The sequence below is a fragment of the Rhinoderma darwinii genome, chromosome 7 (genome assembly GCF_050947455.1).
Source record: "Rhinoderma darwinii isolate aRhiDar2 chromosome 7, aRhiDar2.hap1, whole genome shotgun sequence".
Classification (NCBI taxonomy): Eukaryota; Metazoa; Chordata; class Amphibia; order Anura; family Rhinodermatidae; genus Rhinoderma; species Rhinoderma darwinii.
Genome location: NC_134693.1, coordinates 34,388,381 through 34,408,560, shown reverse-complemented (window position 1 = coordinate 34,408,560; position 20,180 = coordinate 34,388,381). Strand labels below are relative to the sequence as shown.

General features: G+C 42.0%; 1 protein-coding gene across 2 annotated transcripts in view; it reads left to right on the top strand.

Moving 5' to 3' along the window:
* The window catches only part of TDRD5 (tudor domain containing 5), a 56,117-nt gene extending 41,570 nt beyond the window's left edge, over positions 1 to 14,547 (top strand). For both annotated transcript variants that reach the window (XM_075833151.1, XM_075833150.1), the window contains exons 14-17: positions 6,016 to 6,189; positions 6,274 to 6,430; positions 11,400 to 11,456; positions 12,257 to 14,547. In XM_075833151.1, the coding sequence (XP_075689266.1) occupies positions 6,016 to 6,189; positions 6,274 to 6,430; positions 11,400 to 11,456; positions 12,257 to 12,492 (624 nt within the window). In that variant the 3' untranslated portion in view covers positions 12,493 to 14,547. The remainder of the gene's footprint in view (positions 1 to 6,015; positions 6,190 to 6,273; positions 6,431 to 11,399; positions 11,457 to 12,256) is intronic.
* Positions 14,548 to 20,180: the final 5,633 nt, after the last annotated feature.

Below are 20,180 nucleotides of genomic sequence, written 5' to 3'. Positions count from 1 at the left end.
AAAAAAAAAAAGCCTTATCTGTGTGCAATGATAATACTAAGCACCCAACCCCTCATGAGCGGGAGGTGTGTGAGTGGATGTTCGGCAGTATTTTGCTCTTGTGCAATCTCCCTCTATGTAGCATTGTGGCTTGTCTGCATCCTGCTGGGAACTGGTGTTTTAACCCACCTTTGTATCAGTATGTATCGCATTTTTGAGTGATATGTTGTAAATTTGATCTACTTTTCAGTGAATTGCTTTAAATTCTATATACATAAAAATTGAAATCTCTCCAAAAGACAACCACTGATCTAGACCAGATTTTTTTAGTTGATGATTTTTAATTGTTGTATAATTATATATACTAGTCCTTCTCAATTAATTAGAATATCATCAAAAAGTTAATTTATTTCAATATTCAATTCAAAAGTGAAACTCCTATATTATATAGATTCGTTACACATAGAGTGATCTATTTCCAGCATTTTTTTCTAATAATGTTGATTATGGCTAATGAAAACCTAAAATTTAGTGTCTCAGAAAATTAGAATATTTAAAAAGCCCAATTTCAAAAATGATTTTTTTAATACCGAAATGTTGCACTACTGAAAAGTATGTACAGTATATGCACTTCTTACTCTGTCGGGGCTCCTTTTGCTTGAATTACTGCATCAACGCGGCATGGCATGGAGGAGATCAGCCTGTGGCTCTGCTGAGGTGATATGGAAGCCCAGGTTGCTTTGATCGCGGCCTTCAGCTCGTCTGCATTGTTGGGTCTAGTGTCTCATCCTCCTCTTGACAATAAAGAGAATCTATGGGGTTTAGGTCAGGCGAGTTTGCTGGCCAATCAAGCACAGTGATACTGTGGTTATTAACCCTTTCATGACCAAGGGTCATTGTTGCCCCTGTGTCAAGGTTAAATTTTTGATATGCACTTTAAATGATAATATCTTTGGAACCGCTTTGTATATCACAACCATTTCCACTTTGGTTGTTTTTTACTAGACTTATGAGGCTTTCATTTTCTAGATTAGTTTAATTCAGTGTTTTTAATTTGTATTATAAGCAGACAAATCACTAAAAATTAAAAACACTTTTTGTAATTTTTATTTAAATATATATATATAATGTACTGTAGAGTTCTGTAACAATTAGTCCTCTTCTCTCTGTCACCCTGGATCGCTGTGAGGGGAGAGTGAAGAGGGCTATATACAAAGGACCATGAAAAAAATGTCAGTCAACAACGAATCAACTGTCAGTTTTTCGAGGCTGTTTTGCATCAATGTGTCTCAAAATTTGAATCCATTTCCCGGCCGTCTGACCGTTTTTAACTTTTTCATGGACGTTAAAAAAATGGATGAATTTTATTCGTTAGGGTTTTTTGTCCACCCTCCTGAAAACACCATAGTGCCCATGTAGATAGTGACGCAATACCACTGTAGATAGTGCCATATCGCCCACATAGACAGTGCCTTCCTAGTGCCACACACAGTGCCCATGTAGATAGCGCCACAGTGTGCCCTGTATATAGTGCCAATATAATGCCACAGTACCCATGTAGATAGCACCACACCCCCTGTAAATAGCGCCACCCCTCCTGTAGATAGCAACACCCCCCCTTTATTTAGCAATTTCCCTGCTGCAGATAGTGCCACCCCCCCTTCCCCATAAATGGCACTACCTTCCTGTAAATAGCACCACTGTAGCTCCCTGTAGGATCGCAATCCCTCTGGCCTAAGATTACGCTCCTACAAGAAGCCCCTGATGTCTCTGTCCATATATAGATAGTGACGCCAGGGGCTTCTCCAGTAGCGGAATTCCCGACACAGAGCGATCTAACATCGGGGATTCCACTCCTAGAGAGAGCCGCTGACGTCATTGTCCATATATGGATAGTGACACCAGGGGCTTCTCCAGTAGCAGAATCCCCTGCCAGTGCGATCAGACACCGGGGGATTCTGCTCCTAGAGCCAGTTCAGGTGGCACTGGCCGGGGATTCCGATGTTGCAGGGAGCTTAGGTGGCGCAATCTACAGAGGGTTTTACGCTGCCTACAGGGGATTGTGGGTGGCACTATCTACAGTTGGGGGTGTATACTGTGGCTCTCAAAGCCCCCGCTGATATGAGAGTGCAGTGCTGCTCAAACTGAAGCAGCACTGCACTCATTAAACCCGTTCCAGGCTGTCAACGTTTATACACGAGCTAACTGCACGGGGCATCGGCAATTAGAACGTATATAGCCGTATGGCAGTCGTGAAGGGGTTAAACCAGGTTTTTCTACTTCTGGTAGTGTGGGCAGGTGCCAATTCCTGCTGGAAAATGAAATCTGCATCTCCATAAAGCTTGTCAGCAGAGGGAAGCATGAAGTGCTCTAAATTTCCTGGTAGACGCTGCATTGACTCTGGACTTGATATAACACAGTGGACCAACACCAGCAGATGACATGGCCCCCAAACCATCACTGACTGTGGAAACTTCACACTGGACCGCAAGCAACTTGGATCGACGCCTCTCCGCTCTTCCTCCAGACTCTGGGACCGAGATTTTTCCAGCAGGATTTGGCACCTGCCCACACTGCCAAAAGTACCAATACCTGGTTTAATAACCACAGTATCACTGTGCTTGATTGGCCAGCAAACTCGCCTGACCTAAACCCCATAGAGAATCTATGGGGTATTGTCAAGAGGAAGATGAGACACCAGACCCAACAATGCAGACGAGCTGAAGCCGCTATCAAAGCAACCTGGGCATCCATAACACCTCAGCAGTGCCACAGGCTGATCGCCTCCATGCCACAAAGCATTTATGCGATAATTCATGCAAAAGGAGCCCCGACCAAGTATTGAGTGCATATATTGTACATGCTTTTGAGTAGTCCAACATTTCGGTATTAAAAATCATTTTTGAAATTGGCTTATTTAATATTCTAATCTTCAGAGACACTAAATTTTGGGGTTTTATTAACTGTTAGCCTTTTATCTAACTGGAAATAGATCACTCTGTGTGTAATGAATCTATATAATATGAGTTTCACTTTTTGAATTGAATTACTGATATAAATTAACACTTTGATGATTTTCCAATTCATTGATAAGGACTAGTGTGTCTGTATAGATCTGATTTGTATTTTTAAAAAAGCCTGCAAAGCCCTTTTAAAGAGGCTCTGTCACCACATTATAAGTGCCCTATCTTGTACATAATGTGATTGGTGCTGTAATGTAGATTACAGCAGTGTTAGTTATTTCAAAAAGTGATCTTTTTTGACGCAGTTATGACCTATTTTAGTTTTATGCTAATGAGTTTCTTAATGGACAACTGGGCGTGTTTTACTTTTTGACCAAGTGGGCGTTGTGGAGAGAAGTGTATGACGCTGACCAATCCGTGACCAATCAGCGTCATACACTTCTCCCCATTCATGTACATGACATATAGTGATCTTATTACATCACTATGTGCATCCACATAAACACACTATAACGTTACTCAAGTGTCCTGACAGGACATGATGTCTATTCACAATCCTGACACTTCTGTAGCGTTTCTGTGAGATATACAGCAAGGCAATCTCGTTTTAAATGACAGGTTACAGCGTAATCTCGCAAGATTATTCTTGCCTTGCTGTAAATATCACACAGACTCTACAGAAGTGTCAGGATTCTGAATACACATCACGTCCTGGCTGGAGGTAATGTATATTCACTGTCTGGACACTTCATTAACGTTATAGTGGGTTTATGTGGCTTCACATAGTGATGTAATAAGAACGCTATCTGCTGTGTAAATCAATGGGGAGAAGTGTATGATGCGGATTGGTCAGCGTCATACACTTTACAATGCTCACTTGGTCATATAGTAAAACACGCCCTGTTGTCCATTAAGAAACTCATTAGCATAAAGCTAAAATAGGTCATAAGTCCGGTCAAACTCAGGTAAAAAATGATCGTTTTTCTAAATAAAAAAAACACTGCTGTAATCTACATTACAGCGCCGATCACATCATGTACAAGATAGGCCACTTATAATGTGGTGACAGAGCCTCTTTAAGTCTCTGACTGTCGTTTAATTTTGGGATGTTATCTGGACGCTTGATAATGGCGATACCTTTGTTGTGTTGCAAAAGTCTACTAGTCATATAGGGTGTACCTACACTTTACACTTACTATAGCAAAGCCCTTTCTTACTACAAATAGCTCTTGTGAGAAATGTTCTGTATATCCGTACAGGATTGTTCTGGGTCTAAAAATAACTTCCCCTACTGAAGTACATATGTTGAGAGCGGAATAAAGTAGAGCGTAATGTTCAAGACTTTTGAAATGTCATATTTGTGATTTCATGTTTAAGCTCACATATTCAATCTAATAGAAATAATTATAGATACAATGTACATTTTATACAGGAGATTGACAATCCATGAAAGTGCATTAGTATTACTAGTAGAGATTAGCTAATTCAGTTTGTTTTTTGTTCCCCAGTTTTTGGATCAATTTTTTGAGCAAAAGCCAGAAGTAGATTCAAAAGGAAGGAAAGGCATACAGTAAAAACGGAAGCATCTCCTTTCTTTTGTGTATAAAGAAAAAACTGAGACTGAAACAGTGCGTGCGTGCGTGCGTGCGTGATCCTGGCCTAAAAGTAGTTCCTAATGTCAAATTTTATGGCATGGCAATTAGATATGAAACAATTTAATAATTGTATTCAATCTTCAACTTTATATGTATCTAAACATCCATAAAGTTGCAAGACATATTGCGCAATATGAGACAGGCAAAAAGTATAAGATAAATTTGGGGTTTACACCTCCATCATAATAGTACATACTATGTTCGTCCATCTAGTATCCATGTGGACACGAGGCTGAAGTCTGCTGTGCAGAAACACATGCTTGTCAGACACCAGCAGCACCTCCATGTGTTTACGTTTTGTTCTACTTCATACTGGCAGGGTGACAAGATCCCAATATGAGACCAAGAGAAAGAGGATGAGGGAAGGAACGTGAAGTTGAAAAAAGCAGTTGCTAAAATATATTTTAAATGCTTAATTGAAATAGAAGTAGTAGTGCATTACACTAACTAGCACACTGGCTGAACTGTGTGCAGTTCCCTCTCCACTCTGGGAGAGGGGCTCCAAGCTGAATCAGTCTTTTTCCCCCTCTGGCAGTTGACAAAGTCCCTTCTTACTTCCCCTGCAGATAGGTAACATGGGATCAGAATAGTGAAGATAAATACTGTGTATCATATCATTCACAGTATGCACTCCCTTAGAAACCAATAAGAATGTAATTAAAGTGTATCTAAACGTGTGAGCGCTCAACCGCTTCGTGTCTGTTCGGCTTTTTCCGGAAAGCCGATGTATCGAGTACGGGCTCATAGACTTTCTATTGAGTCCGTACACGATACATTTATTTCCGCAAAAAGCCGAACAGACACGAAGCGGCTGAGCGCTCACACGAGTGCTTCAGCGGCTTCGTTCCAGCGATTGTTGGGGGTCTCAGTGCTCGGACCCCCACCAATCCAAATGTCTGACATGTCATATTGACATGTCAGAAGTTTGTCAAACGTTTCGCTACACTTTAAATAAAACAATAAAAGCTGAGTGGGCATGTGCAGGTTTCATACCAGCTGTCACGATTCTGAGCTTCAGTCTTAACAAGCTGAGAATGAGTCGTCACTTCCTCTATATTGCCATGCTACTGCAGAGGCTCTGCTCCTTCCCTGACAAGCAGGGCAGAAATCTATTTTTATTGGGTGATCTGCAGTGAACAGAGGATCGCTATACAGAGACCGGGCTATAGGGAGAGTGACTGAACATGCTTGTCCACTAGCACTCTGCTCGTTAGGTGGACTTGCACATTGCTATACACTTTGAACACCAGGTGGCACCATACTACATAAGTAACTGTAATTTAATTGGATAATTTTTTAACAGCATGTTAATGGCAGACATTATTCAGTTTAATGCTCTTTACAATAAATATGATATTTAATGATGGGACAAAAGTTAGGATATGGTTATAGATCTGTCTTTATATATGTATTTATAGGTTAAAGAGGAGGTTGAGCCGGAGTTACCCTACTTAGAAGACTTTCCTATTGGTGAAGATATGTGGGATGAAAAGTGGACTTTCTCTGGGAGCACAGCTTCTCTTAATGATGCTCTAAAACTACCTTCAAAGAACTTAGGTAAAGATCAGGAGGAGGAGAAGCCCAAGCTAGAGGTTAGTATCTACAAATGTGGTATTTTGGGAGGTAGTAGGTGATCTAAACTTCACACTGAACTATACTATTTCACCTTTTTGTAGAAAACAAATGATGGAGAACTTATCTCTGAGCCTCTGGAGGAATTTTACATCTCCCTGATTGAATCTAGAAACATATTAGAGAAGTCTGCAATTCCACAATCTTCACCAACGAAATTTGAGTTTGAGAAGACTATTCAGCCTGCTGAAGATATTCATGGTAAAAAGCTGAAATAATTTACAGTGAAACATCTCCAAATTATCACCTCTCTGAGAAGGTGACAGGTTTTCAATTCCATTATATAAAAGACCAATTTTTTTTATGCGGTAGTTTTGGATGGTCATCTCAAAGAGGTTTTACTTTATATTCTAAGGCCTTGTGCACATGGCGCTCCAAAAAAAAGTCGTAAAAAATGCTAACGTTTCTGCAAAGTGCTTTTTAAAGTATAGGCTTTTTTTGGCCGCGTCTTTGTCTCGGTTTTTGGACGCGTCATTAGGACTCCCATTGACTATGGGAATTCAGCACGTTTTACGCGATGATAATTGACCTGATGCTGCTTTTATTTTAAACGGGCACATAAAAAAATGTGCCGTATGCACTACAATGGGTTTTCCCATTGATGTTGTCGAAGAAACCCCTTCCAGTTAGCACCTTTTGGGATGGGTGCTCTAATGGGCTCCCTCTGCTTTGTCAAGTGGTATTCCAATATGGTAATTGAAGTATCAGCAGTGCACCTGGAGATCAATAAAGACAATAGCAATCTGTTGTCTCAATCAATATTCTCATTTATTATCAAGATACATAAGTTAATATACCCTCAGGGCGTACCCTCTAATCAGGGTGTTACCTTTCATGGAACAACCACACGTAGACTGAAAATACGTCATAGGGTACCTTCCCACTGAGGTCACGTGATCTTTCTAGCACCTGCAAATCCTGCCCTACAAACAATAGAAATGTAGGAGGTCTTCATAAGTGTATGTGATGATTTCAAATATGTGTGTGAAATACTGAGATGAAGAGAATTAATTACAAACCTGTAGGTGGGTGCTGTAGTAGTGAACAGTAGATACGACACCGATGAACTTTTAATTTTACTGTAGAAAATCAGAATTGGATCTCTTTCTTCGGGTGGAACCTTGACTTCAGTTCACACAGATCTTCATAAATGGGTGCCGGTGCCCGGCATGTGATAGCCGTGGGCGGGAGGTTGGGACGTGGAAGTGTGCCGCTCAATGTCTATTTAGTCTTTTCCATGTGGGCAAGTCTCTGGTGCACGATTACGGGAATTGGGCTTCCTTGTCCTCGCCAGGGGAAAACAAATCCAGTACCTGTGCTCCTCAGCGTCGTCTCCCTCGTCCTTGGGGCTGATTCCAATGTCTGGCTGCTGCACCTCGGCACCGCTGGACAACTGACACGGCTGGACACTGCACGGCTGGACACCTGACACGGCTGGACACCCGGCAGGGCTGGACACCCGGCACGGCTGGACCTCTGCACGGCTGGACCTCTGCACGGCTGGACCTCTGCACGGCTGGACCTCTGCACGGCGGGACCTCTGCACGGCGGGACCTCTGCACGGCGGGATCTCTGCACGGCGGGACCTCTGCACGCCTCTGCGCGGCGGGACCTCTGCACGCCTCTGCGCGGCGGGACCTCTGCTTGGCTGGACACCTGGCACGGCTGAACCTTTGCACGACTGAACCTCAGACACAGCTGGACACCTGGCACGGCTGAACCTCTGACACGGCTGGACACCCGGCACGGCTGTACACCCGGCACTGCTGGACATCTGCACGGCTGGTGCGGGTGGCTGCTGGGCGACTTTTGCTGGTGGCTGCAGGGTTGGGGGCTGGGTACTCACTGCGGCCTCTCCCTGGACAAACTCGTCCTGACCGGGTCTCCTCCGCTTCCTTCTTCCTGACGCCGCTTCTCTCCACTGCCGATTCTCTCCGCCGCTCCTCTCTCCCTTCTCTTCTTCCCCTTTTCGCTCTCCTTCAGGTCGCGCGTCCCTCGCCCTGTCTCCTCGCGCCCTTCTGACCACTTCCGGTCGCGAGTCCCGACGCATGCGCGAGTGACTGCCAGCTGCCGACGCCATCCCACTGGGCTCCGGACAGGTAAGTCCCCGGTGGTGTTGACCACCCTTACAAACCTGATGATGATTATTTCAGGTCTAGGCGTTCTGCGAGACTTCCATCTACCAGTATATTGAAGTAACATATTTCTTTGTGATTCAAGCAGAACCAGAAAAAGGTCATTACAATATGGAGAATGCATATCTTCATAATCCGGCATCCTGCTTGATAATTCATAATGTAATTTAATACAGAGAATATAAGCAATTTGACCATCCATCACAATGTCAATGGGAAGCTTAAAGCATGCGTTTTCTGACGAGTAAAACGCATCATACACGCCATGTGAACAAGGCCTAACTCGGAGTATATTTTTATGAGCCTCTCAGAACTGGTAGTTTAAGAAAAAGGTTTCCTTCATCAGGGCAGACAGCAGAACAATCCTTTTGACTAAATTTTAGATGGAAAAACAGGAGACACATAGATCACCATATAACCTAAATCCTTAGGGTATGTTCACATGCTAAACTAAAAATGTCTGTAAAACATGAAGCTGTTTTCAAGAGAAAACCGCCTCTGATTTTCTGCCGTTTTTGATGCGGTTTTTTTAGCCCGTTTTTGGAGCTGTTTTTCTATTGACACAATGAAAAACGGCTCCAAAAATGGCTCAAGAAGTTATATGCACTTCATTTTACGAGGTGTTTTTTTACACGCAGTTTTTTCAAACGGCCGCGTGAAAAAAATGCCCCGTCGGAACGAAATTACGTTTTTCCCATTGAAATCAAAGGCCAGATGTTTAGAGACATTAAGTTTCAATTTTTTCAGCCGTTTTTTTGGACGTTTACGGCTCGAAAAACGGCTGAAAATAAGCCGTGTGAACATACCCTAAGGCTAGATGCACACGGGCGTTGCGCATCTCGGATGTGAAAAACTGCCATTTTCACGTCCGAGGTGCATCCGTGCTCTGCCCTGTGGGATGCGATATCACGCATTCCCCATAGACTAGAGTCTATGAAGGGATGCGTGAAGCGTGAAAAAAATAGGACATGTCATATTTTTAAACAGACCTGTCACACGATGCGTTAAAACAATGGCCGTGTGAACGGTCACATTGAATTATATAGGTCCGTGTGATGGCTGTTGTTTCAACTGCCGTCACACGGACATACTACACGTTCATCTGAATAAGGCCTTATACGGCGTTCAGTTCCAACGGGCCGTTTTTTTACGCGGCCGTTTTTAAAAACTGTTGCGTAAAAAAATGCCCGCGATTAAGAAGTGCATGCCACTTCTTGAGCCGTTTTCCATTGACTCTATAGAAAAAACTCCAAAACGTCCGGAAAAAGCGTTACGTCTGAAAATCAGGAGCTGTTTTCCCTTGAGAAATGCTCCATATTTTCAGACGTTTTTAGTAAGCGTGTGAACGTACCCTAATAGTCAAATAATGGGTGGGGGAGAGGGAAGCAGATTAATCCTTTCACTTTCAAGGAACACTGTTGAGGTTGATGCATCTGATTCTGCAGTATCGGCATTCCTGTCTCAGTGGTCAGGAGACCAGATGTTGGTGCATTCTTGTGCTTTATTCTTGTCGAATGTCTTCTGAAAAAACTATTAGGCCCTGTTCAGAGTTTTTTTTGCGCGTTTTTTTACCTGGAAACCGTGTTGAAAGCCATGCCAAAAACGTGGTGCAGCGCGAACGGGAAAAAATGCTTGCAGGGAAAAAAACGCGACTTGACCTATCTTGAGGCGTTTTCCGCCTCAAAAACCCCATTAAAATCAATGGCAGATGGAAAAAAAATGCCTTGAACGGCCACGGCGGTTTTTGGAAAAAACGCTCTCGGTTTTTTCCTTTGCATGTTGAAGAAAGAGGTCAAAATAATGCCTAACAAAACGCCTCAAAAACGCGTATGGTGCAAAGAAACTGTAGCTTATTTTTCCAGGCAGAATTTTCTGCCTGCAAAAAACTCAGTGTGAACTAGGCCTTATATCGTAAATAAAGAACTGCTATCGATTAAAAAATAATTTTCTTGGGGCTGTGTGGAGACCGCTATGGGGGCATTATACTGTGAGGTGGCAGCTATGGGGGGGGCTTTATACTGTGGATGGCAGCTATGGGGGTATTATACTGTGTGGGGACAACTATGGGGGTGCTTTATACTGCGTTTAGGGCGGTTATGGGGGCATTATACTGGTTGGAGGGCATTTATTGGGCCATCATACTGTGTGGAAGGCACTTATGGGGGCATTATACTGTGTGGAGAGCACTTCTGGGGCTATCATACGGTGTGCAATGCAGTTATGGGGGCATTATACTGTGTGCAAGGCAGTTATGGGGCATTATACTGTGGAGGGCAGTTATGGGGCATTATACTGTGGGGGGCTCTATTGTGAGGTGGCAGCTATGGGGGGGCTTTATACTGTGTGGGGGGCAGTGTCTGGCTATATTATGTACATCAGGCTCAAGGGATTTATATGAATTCAATGGCGTAGCATGCCAAAGGGTGTGGCCTAAGTTTTCGTTAACTAATCGTAATCGAGATTACGTGTTCAATTAATCATGATTTTGGTTTAGGTCCTAATCGCCCAGCCCTACCTGGTTCAAAAAATTGTAAAGCTGATGTCTTATCCAGGATGTGTGTGGACAAGTGTGACACACAATTTTGTCTGAAAATAACTTTGTAGAAGCTGCGGTACTTCTTTCTAATTCGAACTACTTAGCGTTTCTTACTCTACTTGAGGATGGATATGAAAAGGACTCATTTCTCAGTGATACTCCAAGGAATGTCCATCTCTTCTTCAAAGATGGATTCTGGATGTGACTTCATTGTTTTGTATGCACCAGAAATAGCACGACTTGAGGATGTATTAAAATTAGTCCATAATTATATTCTAGGCATTGAAAAGACTAAAGAACTTCTTTCCCATTTCTTTTGGTGGTCACTTCATGTGTGGTTGGTGCTCAATATAAAACTTCATGCTCTTCTCCTTTCCATGCCGCATTCCATCTTGCCCTTGGGTTACTTTTCCTATGGATTTTGTGGTTGCCCTACCTCCTTCCAAAGGAATGAATACCATCCTAGTTTCACAAAGATGGCCTGTTTTTTTCTTTTCAGATCAAGGGAATACCCACTGCATGAAAACTTTTGCAACCCACTTTTGCAACAATGCAGGTAAATTGTGTTTCCAAGAGGGAACAATTTTTCACATGGAAAATAGTTTTCATTAATAAAAAATAAATGTTGAAAAACTGACTGGGGGGGGGGGGGGGATATATTCCTATGTACAGCTAGCTGAAAGAAACCTCTTTACTTTACCCAAATCGTGAAAAACCTTTTTAAGATTCACTAATCTTTTTCTCTGAGCGAGTTTTCATAGAGTAGGACAAATAGATATTAGGGAGTTTTAGCATTAACCAAGTTTTGTTATTTTTAAAACCCATAAACTACAGTTGCATACTTAGCAGGTATGCCTTGCATATTATCACCTTGGCGCTCCATGACATAGAGTTATATCAGGAATATTGCACAAGCACAGAAGCCCCCCATGCCGTCAACGGGGGCCCAGCGGTAATTGACAGCAGGGCTTCCATTTTAATAGGCAGGATGAAATTTGCTCAGTCCTGAAGGCCCACAGTATGCCAGTCCTTAAGGGATTAAACGATACAAATTACAGATTTAGCAAAGGCCTTCTGTGTATGGCTGTTCTTAGAATCGCTGTCCTTGTCTATGACTTGTTGCAAAAAATGGGATTGATTTCCAGCAGAAAAAAGGATAAACTTTTTGATCTTCTGGTGAGATCCAATTTAGTGTGTTGGAATAAATACATAACTGCACGTCAGGGTCATCCAAATATTTCTTTGTACACTACCTTAACTAAAATCTAGATACTGTTTTTGGGGAGGAGCATGTGACATAGTAGGAATTATGCAATAATTAACATTTTATAGAATAGCTTTTTATTTGTTCTGCAGATCACTCTTTGCCTTTAACCCCAGAAGAAGAAAAATTGCAATACCTGGAAGATAACTGTTTGTTTAATAAATCCTCAAGTCTTAATCAAACAGCAAGAGGAGGTAATCCACTTATGGGATTTCAGAAATTTCAGATCCCAAGGAGTTCAGCAACCATAGCCCTGGGACCTGCAGCACGGTTAGCTGCCACTCCTGGAAGTCTCTTAAACTGGGTTACTGAACCAGGATACGTGTAATGGATCATTTATAATGGGAACATCTACATTCTAAGGCTTCTGAATGTAATGTTTCCAGTTTGTTCTGTTTTTTTTTTTTTTTTAATACTTTTCTAAATGATTGGCTGATTTCCTAAATGATTGTCTATAATTAAAGTTGGTTGTATATTTGTGAAGAAGTTTGACCTGAAATGGGATTAGTCTATAATTGAGTATGGTTGGTCTTGAAACACTATCAAAGAAACGGCAGACCTGCAAATTGTAATACTCTTGACTAGATAACACTGCCGTATTGTAACTGTCTGCTCATATACTCTAATGTATGAAGTGCAATGTATACAATTATTGCTATACAGACTATCATTTTTTTCCCTTGAAATACACTTGTTTGTTTTGCTTTTAGGCCATGTTAACAAGTTCCAGTGTTGTAGTATTTACCTGTGGCAAGATATTTCATTGTTTTAAATCACATTAAGAAACTTTAGAATATTAAAAAAAATGTTTCTTAACAAGGGATTGTGCTAAAACTGTGGGTAAAAACAGAATATGTTAGCACCTGCCATTTTTGCTGTGGTTTCTCACGGTGGCAGTGGACTACTTCTATTTATATATTTTGTATTTTCGTTAAGCAGCTTCCTAAAAATAAGATTTTTGAGGCCTTGTACAAGGCTGTGTTCACACTGAGTTTTTTTGCAGGAGGAAAAAACTCATCAAAACACTCGTCGAGGCGTTTTTTTTCCTCTTTCTGACTGATTGAAATGGGGTTTTGGAGGCGGAAATCGGCTCAAGATGGGTCATGACGCTTTTTTTTACCGCGACGTGTTTTTTTTACTCGCGGTAAAAAAAACTCGTCCAACTCCCATTGAAATCAATGGGAGGCATTTTCAGGCGGTTTTTGAGGAGTTTTGCGGCCCGGTTTCCTCGTCAAAAAACTTGTAAAAAAACTCAATGTGAACAGGGCCTAAAAAGAAACGTCATGACCCATCTTGAGGCGGTTTCCGCCTACAAAACCCCATTTCAATCAGTCAGAAAGAGGAAAAAACGCCTCGACGAGTGTTTTGACGAGTTTTTGTCAAACCGCTGTGCAAAAACCGTCTGGAGCCGTTTTTGCCAGAGGATTTTTCCTCCTGCAAAAAACTCCGTGTGAACAGAGCCTTATAGGGTTTAACATTTAGTGTAATTTTACTAAGTTCATGTTGCAATATGTAGGTTTTAAAAATAAACTCCAGGAGACCAGATCTTATTAGTTGATGCTGTATTAGCATACACTCCGATGTACAATTAATTCTATAGATGAGCTACATACTATGATCTCTATTTAGATCGCTCGTCTATAGAATAAGCTGTATGGGTGAGCTTGTGTTTAGAATACATTACAAAAAAGTGTTACTGGATAGGAAGGAAAATGATAAATACACAGTATGATGCTATTTTTTCTCCTCCTTTCTTAAGCATCATACTAATTCTTTTTTTTTTTTATTAGTTTTGGTGTGTACCTTTTTTTGTGTTTTTGGTTTTCTTTATTCAAAATTTAGAAAGTATTCATATTTGCAGCCACTAATCAAGCTCAGATTCACAGGTCAGTGCTTTAAAACAGATCTATCACTATAGTATTCTGCACTGCTTGTGGGCAGCATAGTATAGGGACAAGACCGCTCTCCTATTAGGCCAAAATATGCAGCAGACTCAGTTCTTGGTCTTTTGTATCCATGAGGGGAGTGCTACCCGTGTCTTCGCTGACCCTCTCAGCAGCAATTCATGACTGGCTGCCTGTATATACAGATAGACCTAAGCCGTTCAGTCACTGATGAGAGGGGCAGGGGGTGCGCTCCCCTCATTTAATATTTTTTCCTATTTTCTACTAGCCAAACAACGTAATATTTAGAGCAAATCTGTTCCTATACTATGGTGCCCATAATATAGTGACAGAGCCTCTAAGTCTTGTTCAGAACAGAATTACTTTTTTACAGCATAATAGCTACCCGCATGGTGGTTGTTACAAAAATGTTAAAATGAAACATTAGCATTAAAGAAATTTATTTTTTTATTCTTATTAAAAAAAATATATATTGTGTATTTTGTTTGCAGTGTGCGTATTGTATAAACTACATGGATTTACCAGGTCAGTGCTAGGCTTAGTTTCTTGCCACATGGCAGATGCAATCCATAAGAACTCATTCAGTTGTATAATTTAGGGTGCTTTTCACAAGTGCGAATGGAACCATTTTTGTGCTGCGTATCAAAACCATGCACATTTTATTGTTAGTTGCCACAGTTTTGCTCACACGACCTCTACAGGTGAAATAAGTTTAAAGTGCATTTTTCTTTTTTTTTTGGTTGTGTGGCAGTCATCACTTATTTAAAAACTCTTGCGCTGAGACCAATCATTGTTTTCAAAGGGGTTTTCTGGTAAGGGTGCTCTTTTTTTAAAATGAGGACCTATCCACAGTATAGGTCATCAGTATATGATAATTGGAGTCTGACACCCGGACCCAGCCGTTTCGGCTGCTTCCAGGCATCGGAGTTATACAGGGTTCGGAGCCGGAAGCAGAAGGCTCCGTACACTGTATAGCGCCGTCCTCGGTTTCTGCAACTGTGCTCCTATTCACTTGAATAGGAGCACGACCGCTATACAGTGTATGGAGCTGTCTGCTTTCGCCTCCGAACACTGTATAACTCCCAGTGCTGTAGGAGCTGATCAGTGAGCGGTCCTCGTGTCGGACCCCCACCAATTATATACTGATGACCTATCATTAAAACAAAACGCCCCCCTGATCAGAAAACTCCTTTAACCCCTTAATGACCGCCGATACGTCTTTTTACGGCGGTCATTAGTGGGCTTTATTCTAGAGCGCCGACAAACTACGTCGCTGCATTAGAATAAAGTAAACAGAGCAGGGAGCCGTGAAATCTCCCTGCTCTCAGCTGCCAGAAGCAGCTGAGGGCTGGGGGCGTCCCTGCTCTGCCGGGTGAGATCGATATTAGTATCGATCTCACCTGTTTAACCCTTCAGATGCGGTGCACAATAGCGAGCACCGCATCTGAATGGTTTTGGAGAGAGGGAGGGAGCTCCCTCTCATCTCACTGACACCCGGCGATAAAATCGCCGAGTGTCTGTGTCTTCTATGGCAGCCGGGGGTCTAATAAAGACCCCCAGGTCTGCCTGCAGCGAATGCCTGCTAGATCATGCCGCAGGCATGACCTAGCAGATGCCTGTCCGTTTTAAACGGACAGGAAGTAATACACTGCAATACAAAAGTATTGCAGTGTATTATAATAGCGATCGGAGGATAGTGAAGTCCCCTAGTGGGACTAGTAAAAAAGTAAAAAAAAGTTTAATAAAGTTAATTAAAAAAAAAAGTGAAAAAAAAAAATGAAAAACCCAGCTTTGCCCCTTACAAAATGCTTTACTATTAAAAAAAACTACAATAAAGCAAAAAAGTTACACATATTTGGTATCGCCGCGTCCGTAACGACCCCGACTATAAAGCTGTTACATTATTTAACCCGCACTGTGAACGCCGTAAAAAATAAAATAAAAAACAATGGAAAAATTGCTGTTTTCTGTTAGTCCTGACTTAAAAAAAATGTGATAGAAAGTGATCAAAAAGTCGCATCTACTCTCAAATGGTACCAATAAAAACTGCAAGTCGTCCCGCAAAAAACAAGACCTTATACAGCTATGCCGACGCAAAAATAAAAAAGTTACAGCTCTTCGAATGTGACAATGGAAAAATCTAAAAAATGGCTTGGACATTAGGGCCCAGAATGCCAGCAGGGGGAAGGGGTTAATGCTTGCTGTTTATTTTCTTTTCAAATGCAGCTTGTGCTTTCCATAGCCCCCCCCCCCCCCCCATAAACATCAATCAGGAAACCCACGGTTTAAAAAAAAAATAAAAAAAACAAACACATGCAAAAACTGCAATTCATACAACTTTTCAAGAGAAACTCGCTACAGCATGGGATATCTGTGACAGTGATGAAAAATAATTGGGTAGGTGCTAATGTGTTGTGATTACAATGGAAATCAAACAAACACAAAAATGCAGATGCATCCTGCAGGCGCTTAAAGAGGCTCTGTCACCAGATTATAAATGCCCTCTCTCCTACATAATCTGATAGGCGCTGTAATGTAGATAACAACAGTGGTTTTTATTTTGAAAAACGATCATTTTTGAGCAAGTTATGAGCAATTTTAGATTTAGTTTCTTAATGCCCAACTGGGCGTTTTTCTACTTTTGACCAAGTGGGTGTTGTAAAGAAGTTTGCATCCAGCAACCTGCTGCCAGCCTGGATCCAGCTGCCAGTTTGCCTCCTGATACCAGATGGTATCCTGTTACTGTCTACTGCCAGTCTGTGTCCAACTATCTGTGATGAGCCTAAAGCTTCCTGCCCGTTACGAACTGTCTTCTGATCTGCATATAACTGCCAAGGTACGAGCTGCGAGGGCCTGTAACCTCAGTGTACTACACCGTTTTATCCTGGTTCACTGGGCCAGCCACTACTCACACCAGGAGTAGTGACCCGGTAGTCTCCCTGCGTTTTACCCGTACGGGGGGGTTAAAGGGTGCCCTAAGTTAAACCGGTGAAGTTCACAACTTGCTGGTCATAACAGTTTGCTCAGGTCATGGACCCTGCTGGCAATCCAAAACCTATAGTGAACACTCTCTATGATGCCATCAAATGCTAGAATTTATGAATACTCTTGCTGCGCAGCGAATGGTTAATCCCGTCTCCAGGGGTTCACCTGCAGCTGCTATCTCGTTTTGATGGGGACTCCCAAGGCTTGCCATGGGTTCATCAACCAGTGCCAGATCGATTTCTGACTTTATGCCCACCACTTCCCCAGTCATCAGACCAAAATTGCATTTATGGTCTCTCTTCTGTCGGGCCTAGCATTGGCATGGGCCAATCCCATATGGGAGCGAGAGGGACCCAAGACCTCAGGTTTTCCTAGAGACCTTCAGGACCGTTTTTGAGGAGCCTGGTCAAACCTCGTCGGCATCAGCAGCCATCTTGGATATCTGCGAGTGCAGTTCTATGGTAGGTCAACACGCTGTTCAGTTCCGGACTCTTGCTGCAGACTTGGCTTGGAACAACCAGGCTTTGTTCGCAAACTTCTGGCAGGGGTTGGCTGGCCGATTAAAAGATGAGCTGTCAGGCCGTGATTTACCTTTCTCTCTGGATGCACCAATTTCTCTGGCCACTAGAATTGACATATATAGAGAACATACCCAAAATAGTTTCCAGGAAACTGTGCATGAGAGAAGGTTTCCCAGACTCTCTCTCTTCCTTACTCTTTACAGAGACCCCTGCTCACTCAGGTTTATGAAAAGCCTATGCAGGTCGGAGTACAGCTCTAGGATCAGGAATGCCAGCGAAGGTTTATGAACAATCTCTGCATATATTGTGGTGGAAAAGGCCAATATGTCCGCAACTGCCTGGTGAAATTGGTAAACTCCAGCACCTAGGGTTGGTAGGCGGGATGACCCTAGGTGGAGAAAACCTCTTTCCCGAGTTGACTTTGCCTGTGAAGTTGTCCTGTGGTAACACTTCTGCCGCCGTCCAAGCCTATTTCGACTCTGGTGCCAAAAGAAACTTTATTCATCAGAACCTGGTGACTTGTTTTAGCCTGCTGGTTGTTCATCTGGAAAAACTCTTGGCGGTGGCTTCCATTGGTTGCCAATGCCTTCCTGACCCAATTCTGTTTGCCACACAGCCTCTGGCTCTGTAAGTGAGGGTACTTAACTCGTAGCAGATCTCCTTCTTTGTATTACCAGTCTTCATTAACCCCTTAGTTCTGCTCCTACCCTGGCTACGGTAACATGCCCCAGTCCTTGATTGGAACTCTAGCCAAGTTCTTCAGTGGGGGTCAAGCTGTCGTACGTGTCTGGCATGGGTTGAACCTGCCTCTGTGTAAAGGAAAGTACTAAATCTGAACCCCCTTTTTTATATTTATGATTTTATTTTGTTACAATAGAATTGTGTTATACCGTAAATAAAGATAGGCAGAGAGGCGCGGACAGGTAACATATGTAGACAGTGAAGTGTTATGTTTTATTGTGCACCTAGACCTTGATTTTCGGACGGTTAGCACAATTTTATTTAAGGCTTAATACAGAATACAATTAAAAACAGCGAACCAAAGTTATTTTTTTTCTAATGTATTAACGGTTTTTTATTGGCCATTTAACAAATCTGTGTACTGTTCTATGGCGACGAATCGTCAGGCGAAGGAGCGACACAGCTCCAAGAGTACTCTGAAGCATCGACGTCTGTGTTTCTCGGATGAAGTCCAGCTCGTCGGGAAAAGGCGTAAAATAATAAAAAGGACCTTTTTCAAGCTGCGCAGAAGGGACTAGGACATCACTGACTAAGATTACTTCAGAAAGTGTTAGTATGGACTTCACACTCAAACACCTTGCAAAACGCAGCACATTCAACCCTGTACCACCCACTACATACAATGCAGCAGAAATTCTGTGGTCCACACTGCTGGACGAGGCTCATGCACATAAGATGTGTATTCGCAAAAGGAGTGTCTTTAACTGATCTGTGTTTATGGGGAGATGTTGTGGAAGCCTGAACACTCAGAAGTAAGTAGTGATTTCCCAAAATTTTCACTGCCAGTGTTGCGTCAATAATTTGAAGCGGGTTTGTGCTTTGCAGACACAACAGGCAGAAATGCCCAATGTAACATTGATAGAGATAAGCAAATCTGCATGTTCGAATCGCAGATGACTGAGTCTTATGCCGAGATCAATGCATCTAAAGATATGACCTTATACCTTGGATGTTATTCTTACCTATGCTCCCATACTGTTTTTTTTTTTTTTTACATCTTATACACTGTATTTATGCCATTTTTCGTGTGTGTGCTCTTATGTACTTTCTGTATACATTGTTCTGCACTTATGCGCTTATTATATTTAATAAACAGCAGCACACATACGTTAATATGCAGGAAATTTATTGTTTTGAAACATTATTAAGAGAGAGAGAATAAGGGCATCAATCAATTTGAAAAAATCTGTAAGGAGATGAAGAGAATTTTTAGAAAATCAGAATGATTGACAAATGATCCATTTCTTCCATGTCCGTTTCATCAGCTTGAGTCCCTGTGCATAATAAAGGAATATATATTTATTTACATAAACAACATTCTGTCAGAGAATAATGTATAAAGCTGAAAGTCTGAGCATACAGATATTTTATTATATAGAATAAGGTTTATAAATGCTGTGGACGCTGGACATTTTGATGACTGCAGATTATGTAATCTTTATACATACATTAGGAGGAACTATGTCTTTTTAAGTACTTTGCACCATGGCGCACTGGAATCCTGCAGTTAAAAGAAGGAACTAAAAATGCACAGCACAGTGATGACGCCGACACAGAAGCTGTGACTGTGCCAATGTTGTTGGGAGGACGACTGTGTTTGACAGCTGGCCTCTAGCGACAACTGCTAAGATTAAAAACAACTCCAATCCGGGCCGTTTTAACCCCTTAGGTTCCGTTGGCATCTAAGTGATGAAAATAAAGTGAGAGGGCGCCCTCAGTTTCCCCATTTCTGACTCCTACGACTCAATTAAATATGGTAGCCGGGGGACTGAGAATGGCAACATGGCTTTAAATAGAGCGGTATGTTAAAAGTAAAAGTTAGTAAAGTTTTGAAAAGTAGTTAAAAAAATAGATTTTTTTTTCCT